The 12,706-nt window shown below is 40.2% G+C and overlaps 1 protein-coding gene across 6 annotated transcripts in view; it reads right to left on the bottom strand.

Moving 5' to 3' along the window:
* Nucleotides 1-12,706, bottom strand: part of MLLT3 (MLLT3 super elongation complex subunit) — a 235,833-nt gene that overhangs the window by 82,619 nt on the left and 140,508 nt on the right. For 5 of the 6 annotated variants that reach the window (XM_038771335.1, XM_038771338.1, XM_038771337.1 and 2 more), the window contains 2 exons: nt 9,727-9,813; nt 6,365-6,487 (listed from right to left, as the gene is read on the bottom strand). In XM_038771335.1, the coding sequence (XP_038627263.1) occupies nt 6,365-6,487; nt 9,727-9,813 (210 nt within the window). Of the gene's footprint in view, nt 1-6,364; nt 6,488-6,715; nt 6,760-9,726; nt 9,814-12,706 lie in introns of those variants that run through there. The other variant, XM_038771341.1, reaches the window with a different exon arrangement.

The raw sequence follows: 12,706 nt of genomic DNA, 5'->3' as shown, positions 1-12,706 counted from the left end.
ACTTTATTTCATGCAAGAGGCAATAGAGACCTATTTGAAGAGTTTGAGGAGAGGAGTGATGTTCCAAGAAGCATTTTAGAAAGGTGAAATCAGGCAGCAGTATATAGGCTAGCGTGCAGAGGGAAGAGGCCGGAAGCAGGGAGATCACTAAGGAGACAGTTAAAATAATTCAGGTGGGTAGTGATGAGGTAATTATCAGTGAAAGAAGAAAGGAGGATCCACAGCAACAAATAGAAGAATTAACTTTCAAGATGAGATGGGAGATCGCCTCTGTTTTAAACTGAGATCTGAGCATCTGGTAGCAGGGGAAAATCAATTGGAGCATTTTGTTTCAAATACTGTAAAGAGCACTGCACTGATATGTAATTTGACAGGATACTACAAATCTGCTATTCGAAAGAGAAGATCCAGAAAGCTACAGATGATTCAGGGGGAATTCAGTTATTTTTATTTTTGAAAGAGGCTCCCAAACACACACACACACACACACACACACACACACACACACACACACTCTCTCTCTCTCTCTCTCTCTCCCTCTCCCTCCCTCCCTCTTCCTCATTCCCACCACACAAACCTGAACAGGGAATTTCAGTAACAATGCTGCTGATTATTCTCTTTGCACAGATGAGCGTTTTTCATTTTCTGATAGCTCTTTTGAAAAGTAATGACTATGCTCTGAACCTCTGAAGAGAGGCAAAGCAAAAATTATTGTGCAGTCCATCTTGTCAGTGAGGCAGTGGCAGGAACCAAGATTTATTCACCTTGCACAGTCGAAGATAAAAAGCTTTTGTTTTGTTTGTTCCATACTGAATGCAAAATTATCACCAGTAAACACATGTGAAGCTCTACTTCCGAGCCAGTAGAGGGAGCACAAAACATTGTGTTTTCCTACAGTAAAAACATCCTTATCAGCACTTCGATTACCCCCAGCCAACTCAATTTTCCTGGCTACCTATGTTTTTCTGCTGGAACCCAGCTACACAAAACCATTACACATCCAACTATGTTAGAAAAGAATGGACTCACTGAATAATGGAAGTGATAATGTGATGTTATAATGTATGTGAGAACATAAAGACCAGGCCAAGTTCTGTACTTTAGTGTAGAACTCAGTAGGAGTAGATGGAGCTGAGTGCTAATTCCAACACAATGCTCTTTAAGAAGATCTTCTGAGTACAAGAAATAGACATAAAATGAACTTTTTCCAGTTGCCCCCAACTCTGGAAGGACTGCTAGAGCACCCAGTCAATTCTCTAGGGCAGGTAAAGTAAAACCCAGTTTCCCCTTCAGAATCTAGGATAAGGGAAATAGGTGTCATTTTCTTTCACCCCCAGCAGTGCCCTTTGGACACACACGGAGAAACGAAGCCTATTAACTCTTATGTAGACGATATAAAAGAAATTTCAGTCAGTCCACGGAAGGAGAGTGATCACGAGATGGCTCTCCTTGCCCCTTATTTGTTTTGGCTTCTTACCTTCCAGGCAGAGTTGATTCTGATGGCAAGGAACACTGCTAATATCACTGACTGACTCTCAGGTTGCAAGGAAGCAATCTACAAACCATCTAACCTGACACAAGGGAGCTTAGTGTGAACATTCTTTATTGCTGAATTGTACTTTCCAAGCACTTAGTACAGTGCTCTGCATACAGTAAGTGCTCAATAAATACGACTGAATGAATGAACACTGCTAATCCTCACTTTATTCAGTATTTTCCTTTACTCAGACTCACTTGTGCTCCCAAGTTTGATTATTCATCGAGTTTCTCAGTTTTCTTTCCTCTTTGGCTTTTGCATCCTAGGTACGTTCTGCCAGGATGATCTTGCTACGCCAAAAGGAATCCCATTTTTTGGAAGACTGCCTCCTCTATGGTACTTTTCAGTTTCTGTCTGTCTTAACCCGTGAGACTGTAAGGTCCTTGAAGGCAGCGGACATGAGTTTTAGTCCCAATATATATATGCTAGCTAAGTGCCTAGTAGAGTTCCCTGCACAGAGTAGACACTAAAAACTGTTGACACTGATTGATTCATTCAATTGTATACACTGAGCGCTTATTCTGTGCAGAGCACTGTATTAAGCTCTTGGGTGAGTACAATACAACAACAGACACATTCCCTGCCCACAACGAGCTAACAGTCTACACTGATGACATGAAAAGGATACTACAGTACATGTAGCTTGGTGTCTGCAAATAAAATGTGCAAGCAACTAAATACTGCCTGAGGTACTTTCCAGTGCTTTACTTTTATAGATTATCTTCTTATTTACAGGTCAGTCAACAAATGCTAATATTTATTTCAACCACACATTTAGAAAAACCCAATTAGGCAAATTCTCCATGTTACTCCCTACCTGCTTCTGTTCCATGCCTGGAGATACAGTTAAAAGGCTGACACTGGTAATGGTCACATCGCAGTCACACATTTAAATGTCATCATAAGCCTTAAATTTATCCCATGCTTCACAACAAAGATTTAGCTTTAGCACTGGAATTATAATCACAAAGTAGTCTGCACTGATAAACATAGAGCTTGTGCAATTATTCAATTTTCTGGGGGAAAGATACAAATGTAAAACAATTGGATTAGCGACAGACAGAAAATGTATCTGAGGGCAATCTATTATGCAAAAAGAAGTTAAAACCTTTCTTCACATCTAAGTTGAACATCTGTTGTCAATATTCCTAGTGCAAAACAGACAACAGTGTCTCAGAACATGAAACTACAGGGCTTAGGAATCAGTCAATTGTATTTATTAAGCACTTACTGTGTGCAGAGTACTGTACTAAGTGCTTGGGAGAGTACAACATAACAGTGTTGGTAGACTTGTTCCCTTGCCCACAATGACCTTAGAGTCTAGAGTCTAACACATGCTTAAATTTGGATCTGATTTTTGTTTCAATTGGGCTTTGTGCCAGTTATGAGAAAATGAAAATAGGAATATTCATGGCATTTATTAAGCACTTACTATGTGCTAAGCCCTGTGCTAAGCACTGGGTTAAATATCAGATAATCAGATCGGACAGCACCCTGCCTCACATCGGGCCCACAAACGGTCATATTTGCATAAGAAATACATAAATATTAAGTGTTTTCTCAATGTGGCTCAGTGGAAAGAGCCTGGGCTTGGGAGTCAGAGGTCATGGGTTCAAATTCTAGCTCTGCCACTTCTCAGCTGTGTGACCTTGGGCAAGTCACTTCACTTCTCTGTGCCTCAGTTACCTCATCTGTAAAATCGGGATTAAGACTGTGAGCCCTGAGTGGGACACACTGATCACCTTGTATCCTCCCCAGCGCTTAGAACAGTGCTTTGCATATAGTAAGCGCTTAACAAATGCCATCATCATCATTATTATTACTCATGTGTCATTTTTGTTCACTAGATAAATGCAATAGAAGTTAAGCCCCTTTTGTTGATGCTGAGTTTGATTTTAATACATATTTCAAATAAAATCAAATGCTCCTTTCAATTGTGGTTTGGGATGATTTCTCTGTGGGAGAGTCCTTTCCTTTCAGAGTTATATAATTAAGATAATATTACTACTACATGGAATTGAAACAATTGAAATACACTTCTTTGATGAATTATGGATCATCATCTGAATCTGTCATGAGGGCTGTTTAACATTTCTTGGTTCAAAGAACCAAGTTAAACCATGTTAAACATCAATATTTGCATAAAATTCCCAGTTTTTATGTAACTTGGACTGTTGCAATTAAGCACTCTTATCCATAAGTTAAATTTGGTAGAAGTTTCAGAAACTTGTGGTTGGAAACCAGAAATACAGATTAGTACTTATTTCGATTCAGTTATTGTCCAGGTCCAGTAAAATTATTTTGTTTTCTATAGAAATTTGTGTTTCAAATTTCCTTTATGATTTCCATAAAAAAAGAAAACAAGACCTGGATAACTGATGGTTAGTTGAAGGTTCAAGGGAGCCTTGAACTCATCAGAGGGGGATATTAACACGGTGGAATAAGCCCTGGAAGATCAATCCAGTCTTTAAATCTACAAGTCATCAAACCAAAGCTTCACCCAAGGAAAACAAAACAGTAGAAGGTCCAAATCAATTTGATGTGGGTTACAGGCAAGGCACGTGTGAACCAGAGAAAACTGGAATGAAAGACTGTAATCTCGCCTTCTGGAGTGTAAGCACTTTGTGAGCAGAGGACCACAACTCAGAGTCTACCAACTCTGCTGTTGTATTGTATTCTCTCAAGCCCTTAATACAGTACTCTGTGCAGAGTAAGTGCTCAATAAATACCACTGATGATGATGATGATGATGATGATGATGACAGCACAATGGCCCAACTCCACACCTGAGAGAGAGCAGGCAACTAGGTTTTGTGACCAAAAAGATCTCTGCCTGAGGAAAACTGGTTTCACTACATAGGTCTGTAAACTATATCCACTCATTCTTCATTTGTAATTACTAGTAAAAGAGAAATGCCTAGTGTAGCCCCAGGACATTCCCAATAGGAAATACCATGTCTACTTCCATATGTAGTTCTCAGCAGTCACCGCTATCATGTTCTTCCACAGGATCCACTTCCTGGATACTTGAAACATTGGCTAAGCCTTTCTCAGACTGAATATACCTGCCACAACCATCTGGTCTTCTAGCTGTATAACAAGAGGCATTGAATCCCTTTACTTGTGCTAACTGAAGATGACTCTTCTATACTATCTCAAATGCACACCAATTCTAACCTCAATTTGGGTTGGGGATATAATTCGCTAAGGTACATTTCCATGTAAGATTTGAAAAGCTGTAACATGAATAAAAATATATATATATCTCCTCTACCCAGACTGCTAAAAATAAATTTTATGGTTTTGCTAAAATTCCTTTTAATTAGTTGCAACATTCATTAAGCACTAGATGCCTAAACACTGGGCAAAGCACTGAGGTAGATAGGAGATAATCAGTTTGGACACAATCCCTGTCCCACATGGGACTGAAAATCTAAGAAGCAGGGAGAGCAGGTATCTTATCTCATTTTACAGATGGGGAAACTGAGACACCGAGAAGTTATGTGACTTACCCAGAGCCACACAGCAGGCCAATGGCAGACCTGGGATTACAACCCAGGTCTTCCAACTGCCAGTTGCAGGCTATATCCACTAGCCCACACTGACTCATTACTCAAGTAGTTTACATACAGGACGGACTTTTCCTAAAAGTTCACACACACAATGCTGCTTTCTACAGAAAGAAAAACTTCACTGCAGAATTTTCATATTTACCCAAGGGGTTCTAACAAAGCCGCAGAAATTACCTATGAGATCCAGCCTGGTAGCGGCAGTAGTATTATTTATTAAGCGCTTACTGTGTGCTTAGCACTGTACTAAGCGCTAGGAAAGAGAACACAAGTGGGAATTAGACACAGACCCTGTCTCTCGAGGGGTTCACAAGCCTGGTGAAATAATGAGTGTGACAGAGGATCCAAGAGATGAGACTGGAAGATCCCTAAATGGATTCAAATTTCTGGGCCTGGCGTGAGCTGAGCCCAAGGACTCTGAAGGGTGGCAACCCTTTTTCTTTCAGCCAGGTGGGGAGGAGAGCAAGCAAACAAGCAATATTAGGCACTGTTTTATAACGTCATAGTTGATGCTCTCACTAGTGTCCACAGAATACGCCTGCCCACTTCCTTCTTCCCCAGGCCAGGCTAGACATAGTATCAAGGGATTCCAGAGGCAGGTGTGAGAGTAGGGGGCGCTACAGAATTTGCCAAGATGCTTCAGCCTAAATCTAGGCCTCTTGTCCACTGCCTAGGCTAAGCCCAACCCAGAAGGCCAGGTTCTTTATAAAGCAGGCACAAATACCAAATCACAGTCCTACCGTTCAAAGATGGCCCAAACCTCCAAATCAGTTTCACAACCATCACTCAGGGCTACCCTGGACCCTCCAAGCCCTCCTTGTCCTGACCCCTTACTCCAGGGACACGGCTTGATTTGGACGCGCTCCAGAGTTGAGAGGGTTGAGATGATATTCACCTGGTACAGGCATAACCATCTTGCTGAGTGACGCCTCTTGGGTATATATTTACCGCAATTGTAGAGAGGCTTCATGTGCAAAATAACCACAGTGCTATTCAAAAGGGCCCATGAAGGTAAAGTGAAAAAAAAGAAATCTAAGAAAAGCAAGTATTTAAACGGATTCAGAGGTTGCTTTTCCTGCCAACCTGCCTCAATTGTTTTTAAGGAGGCAGGACGAGTGACTGCCCTTCAATGAAATGAGTTCATTTCAAACATTCCATTTAAGCTGCAAAATGAATCACTCAGCATCTCTAAGAAAAAGTATCCCTAATTGCATATTTCAACTTCTCAACAGTTAAGGGCTCTTCTTTAGAGACTCACCTTTGAACCATGAGATGACTTATTCTTCTTCACATCAGAAAAAGACAAAGAATTACTGGGGAGGCTGGGGAGGTTAAGACTTTGTCCTGAAGGAACCGACGTTCCGTCAGACATTACCATTATCTGTTGGGAGGGAAGTATAATGAGTGCATGGTTAGAGACTAGCAAACATTATGTTGAAATACTTCGCAAAAATTATAACGAACAGAAATACTAAAGACTTGTAAATGCAGACATCTGAATCACCTGTTTTTTTAAAAGGTTCTGATGTTCAATTTCAGTACATGAAGCACAGACATTAATTTGGTTCTCTAAGAAATTAAACTTCAGAAAATAACTGGAGTTCTTTACCTTGGAAAATGCATTTTATCTTTCACCCTTGGAGAATGTGTCACTATGTCTCAACTTTTTCAAAAATATATAGTACAGTAATGGCTTTTTTCATCTCCAGATGAAAATTACAAAGAGCTCTTTGCTGGTTTCATTATCATGTCACTAACTCTTCAGCAGTTTAACATACTGGTAAATGTCATTTGAAGACCTCTTCTGAAGCCATTCATCCACATCCTCTTCATTTTTAAAATGGCTCCAAAATTGAATTTATCCATAATTTATTGAAAATATAGCCAAGCCTCAGATGATCTCTAGTAGGTTTGATTCTGGTTTGTAGGAAGGGCTCTAACACATTTTTTTCTTTTCAAACTGGAATTGCAGAACAAAGTGAAATCTGTTTTGGAAAGGGAGCCATCAAATTGTCAGGAAAGAAGGGAGACAATGGAATACAATACCAACTGCCAAGCTCAGTGAGGTTTTGAGGCTATTTAATTTGGCAGCTCTTGCCAAGCTGGTCTTGTCTTGGCAGACCAGACAAGAAGTTTTGCTAGGTGTTGCATCACTAACTTGAAATGAGGGCAACTGGACAAGGATCCAATTGGGGATTTTTTTTTAATGTTCTTACAAGGTAAAAAAAATTATATACTATCTTCCCCATTGTTTAACTCCTCTCCTTCTTGCTTCCCTTTCCCCCACCCGCTCTTGGACAGCACCGTGTTTCTCTCTCCATCCCCCACGGACCCAAATTTCAGGGTAAGGGTTGATATCTTTCTGCTTCTCCTTTCCCCTCCCCTCAAACTCCTCCCATTCATCACACCACATCTCTCTTCCTTGGCTCAAGGCTCATTTCATAGAGGAAGCTTTCCTTGATTAACTCTTCCCATTCCTTAGCACAATCCACAACCCTGTTTACTTGTTTTGATGTCTGTTTCCCCCCTTCTAGACTGTGAGCCTGTTGTGGGCAGGGATTGTCTCTCTTTGTTGCTGAATTGTACTTTCCAAGCAGTTAGTACAGTGCTCTGCACACAGTAAGCGCTCAATAAATATGAGCGCTTTTCTTGCTTTTCTTCCCCATTAAATTATAAACTCCTTGAGGGCAAGAATCATGTCTTTTCTTTAAAGTGAATTCCTAGCTCCGCTTACAGTGGAAGGTATCCTGTGTAATGATGATGAAGATGATGATGACAACTCCTGAAGAGTCCTGATCATCCAAAGTTTGGAAGAAAAAAATCAACTATTCAACAGAAAGGGGAGCTAGGGACCCACTCTTCAAACACAAATTATAAACTCCTTATGGGGAGGGAAAGTGCTAATTCTGTTGTACTGTTCTCTCCCAAGCACTTAGTACAAGCTCTGCCTGTAGTAGGAGCTCAATAAATACCACTGGTTGAAAAACTAGGCCCCACTTCAAAGCATGCCCAGAATAAACCTGAATCTTTGTCCAAATGTAATGGAGCTCCTCTTATCTGAGTGACAATGAGAGGTAAATAGATAGGCAAACAGATAGGGAAAGAGGAACAGATTGCAAATTCCTCATTAGACTGCAAACTCCTTGTGGGCAGGGATCAAATCAGATTTTCTCCTTTGTAACTGCCTAGTAATGGGAGCTCATTTATTAGTGTTGCCTTCAAAGTACATGAAAAAAGTTAACACAAGCTTCCATTTTACAGATCTCAGACAATTGATGCATTTGTCTTTTGGGATCTTTGCAATCTTATGTCTTATGACAAGACATAGCAACATTTCCCTTGCTTGCCAGGCCTAGAGGGAGATGCTGTGACATGAATCTGCCACACTGTTTTCACAGTATCACTGGTGCTACTCTGCCACCCAAGCAGATGGGGAAACTGTTGCGCAAACTGAGTGATCAAGCCATAGCCAGGGTCCCGGGTGTCAGGCAGCATGGCACCTTCCAGCCCCACTTTCTAATGGTTTTAATTTGATTCTTATGACATGAATTACCAAAAAAACATTCAGATAGCAGCATATCAATTACTGTACTCTGTTGGGCACCCCCACCCCCTCATCCGCCCCAACAGATCAAAACGTTCATAACATATTTGTGTTTGGGGAAGTAAGGGTAAAAATCAATTGTAGGGAGACTTCAAACTGATAGTTCATTTGCCTTTCAATCCCAGCCTCACTTTAAGCGGGGGACCCAGATGCAATTCGCACTAAACTGTGAACACACCTTTCCAGAGACAACTTGGTCATAAGGAGGAGTATTAAATAAACCTTTTTTAATGGTATTTATTAAACGCTTACTATGTGCCAGACACTGTTCTAAGGGTAGATAAAAGATAATCAGGTTGGATACAGTCCCTATTCCACCTGGGGCTCACAATCTTAACCCCCACTTTACAGATGAGGTAACAGTCATAGAGAAGTGAAGTGACTTGCTCAGGGTCACACAAAGGACAAGTGGCAGAGCGGAATTAGAACCCAGGTCCTTCTGACTCAGAGGCCCATGCTCAATCCACTAGGCCACATTGCTTCTCATTGGGAAATGCCCAATAGCCTAAATTGGGTATTTCCACCACTTGTTTTCATTTTCTTTCTTTTTATTTTTCTAAGAAGAAAGAAAATCTTTCAGTTTTCAATGAAACTGCTAAAACTGTAAGCTCTTCCATTAGACTGTATGCTCCGTGGGGCCAGCAATCAAATTTACTAACTACTGTATTGTATTTTCCTTAGTTCTCAGTAAAGTGCTCTGCACACAGTAAGTGCTTAATAAATGCCACTGATTGACTGAAAAGTCCACTTCCTTCAAAGGATCTATCATGTGCTAAGCCTCTTTCCACAACCTTAGTTCTTTCAGGATAGGAATGCTTCTTTCTAAGGATCACTGCATTTGGAAGTGGAATTAGGGAAAGTGGGGCAAGATCCAACTCCATACAACCAGTTTAGCAGTTATCTTTGGGAGGGCTCATCTGAAATGGGGCATCTTTTGGAAACACTGACAGATAAAGCAACCATACTGGGGAAAAACCTCAGTGAACATTTGGAAACAGCCACCTGTCTCCTTTTACCTTCCATTTCTGTTTCTTTACTGCAGAAGGAAAGGCCTTTGGCTCCAGAATGGGTAGGCTAAGTGCCTGGTGCCTCCATTTTTCTCTCTTTTAAAAAAGAAGAAAGATTCACACTACAGATGTTTTCCTTCTATTTTCATGTTTTTAACAGTTAACATGCCAGAACCAATTTGGCTTTCAATGGAAATCAAATCAAAATATCTATAATGTCCCCCTCCCCCTCAAAAAAATTCTTAATAGACATTTACAAACTTTACGTATACACTCCCTCTTCCCTCCCCCCACAGAAAGATTCAAGATCTAGCTTTTACAGGAAGAATGAAAGCTTAGCTCACATCTTTGATGTTGAATATATTATTCAAAACAAACCCTATTTCCATGATTTAATTCTTTACACCTCAGAAGACTCAGAGATCAGAAATTTTTTTTAATTTAGTTACCAAATATGAGAAAATTAATAGAACTCTAACCCTTCGCACCTCAAGGGAAACAACTAATGTGTTATTTCACCTGGTCTCATGGTCATTTAAATGAATCACCTTTCTCAACTGATGATGAAAAATAGGTGGCAAATATTCCAGAAAATGAGCCACAATAATATACTCTTGTCCCAAAATGAATGTACAACAGGCCTCTTCCTGCAACAACTCATTTATGTGCATTTACTTCTTCCATTTGCTAACAGTCTCTCAGCTGTCTATCCATGGGCACTGTGGCGATACAGGAAAGCTACTTTATATTTTAAAATCTGTTAAGTCAAAGTCAAGAAAATGTGGTTCCTAAGAAAGAAACTAGTTATCCTGGATAAGCGTAGGCTTAGTCCTTGTGCATTACTGAACCGAAGTCTGAAACCACAGCATGAAAGTAGATTCCCTTAAGAATTTTTACTACTGCAAAAACGTCAGGAGGGGCACCCATAAATTCAAGTCTACAAAGAAGGATCTAGAAAATTCTGTTATGAAATAGAAGCCTGAAAATGTGGTCTGCAAGGTTAAAAAAAAAACTGACAGGTTTCAACCTCCTTTCCAAAATGCACAAGGATTACTTGCAAAGGTAAATCATGGCAACTTGTCTGTAGCTCCAAGAAGCTGGACAGTATTATACTGCTTGCTTATTAAAAAGTGAAATTATTCTAACTCTGACTTTTCCAGAGAGACACAGAGAAATCACATCGATGAGGTAAAAACAAAGCAGGTGGTACTGGAGGAAAAACTTCTCTATCTCTAGAAACCACTGTTTTTACGATTACTTTAGCTTAAAGTTTCCATCCCCACAATTAACCACTTGCCAGTGATTCAGGAATGGACCACAGATCACTTCTAAACTATGCTCTCTTTTGGTTTATATATGCTTAATGACACTGATGCTTGAATATAAACAGAATAGAATCAAAGCCCACACAGGACACCTAGTCTAAAACACAAAGGTAACTGCTCTAGAAGAGCTTGTCAAAGACGAAGTACCAGTAAATATGCAGTACCTATCAACTACCCATTGTAAAGGGGTGAACAGACATAAGACCTCAACTATATATTGTTTTAATTTGATTACCAAATATGAGAAAATGAACAGAACCGGTGGGAGAAACCATGGGAGGGAGAGAAAAGAGGCACAGATCTTTCTTACTTTTATCTCTCAAGCCAAATCATATGGAGGGTTATGCCCATTATTAAGAAAAGGAAAGCCAACAACTACAGGGGCAATCAAGGCTTATTGCCAACCAACTCCTATGGCTTTCTCCTTACCCAGCACCTGTTTTTCCCATCTGCAACCATCTGCAAATATCCAAAGGGGAGTATTAAAACAATTGCATTTTTCCTGCATGGCACTGAATATCCAGGACCTTGTAGGTACCCCCCACCCCCAGAAGTTTCCTCCCTTTCCAGAAATATTCTGGAAAAATTGCTGGAAACTCCCATTTTAAATGAATGGTCTGATTTCAGTTTTCAATCCTCTTGATTCCAGTTCTCTTCTTTCTCTCCCACACACATTTTGGGGTCTTATGTTAACTCAAGTTCTTTCCTCAAAACCTTGTGAAACACAAAAGAGCTCACAACTGAAGGGAAATCTGCACCATGGGATTTTAAGATCCTTCAGCCACACATTTTCAGTTTTCAGGACTTACTTTTTATACTCCAAGTAGAGCCTGGAGATAAGCGGGATTTCTGTCGAGCATAAAATGGCATACCCAAGATTCAGATGGGATTTCTACTTTGGACCAAAGTACCTTCAGTGCCCTGAAAACCGAATCAACCTCAATTTGACATATTCAGAAAAGAATCTCAGTAGTGACTAATCTACAAAGGGGGGTTTATCCATATCTTCATAACAATGGGGGAAATGATCAGCCTGACCAGAGAAGTACACTACACTTTTTTCCTCCAGAAGAAATGCTTGACTTAAAATTTTCAGAGATCATTGAAAATTGGATGCAGAATCAAGGTAAGAGTTGGGTTCTTAAAGAACACCTTCATAAGGGTAACACTCATGCTGTCGTTTGAGGCAGACATAAATTAATCATTTGCTAGGATTGTAAATATTTTAATAAATTATTATCATTTTTATGCGCCGAGTCATTTCCAATTCATAGCGACTCCATGGATATACTTTCTCCAGAACTTCCTGTCCTCTGCCATAATCTGCAATGTTTCTAACTGTTCTTCTGTTATCGTTGATATGGTCTCTATCCATCCAGTTGCTGGTCTGCCTCTTCCATGTTTTCCCTGGGCTTTTCCTAAAAACACTAAAGGACCTGATATGAATTTCTTTAGATTGCTGATGCTCACTAGCATCTGTTACAGCACTGTTATGCCACGGCATAGGGTAATACTCTGTGTTGGCTCTGGAAAAATTTCTGTGGGCCAAAACATTATTCTGGACTGCTATGGGATGCTGCCCTAAAATTAGTAAGTGCAGAAGTCAATCAGAAAATATGATCAGTTGTCAAAAATGCACCTGGAGAAAACCCAAGGGCTTTAAG

The sequence above is a fragment of the Tachyglossus aculeatus genome, chromosome X2 (genome assembly GCF_015852505.1).
Source record: "Tachyglossus aculeatus isolate mTacAcu1 chromosome X2, mTacAcu1.pri, whole genome shotgun sequence".
Classification (NCBI taxonomy): domain Eukaryota; kingdom Metazoa; phylum Chordata; class Mammalia; order Monotremata; family Tachyglossidae; genus Tachyglossus; species Tachyglossus aculeatus.
Note: the sequence above shows the minus strand (reverse complement) of the source record. Positions and strands in the feature narration are given on the sequence as shown.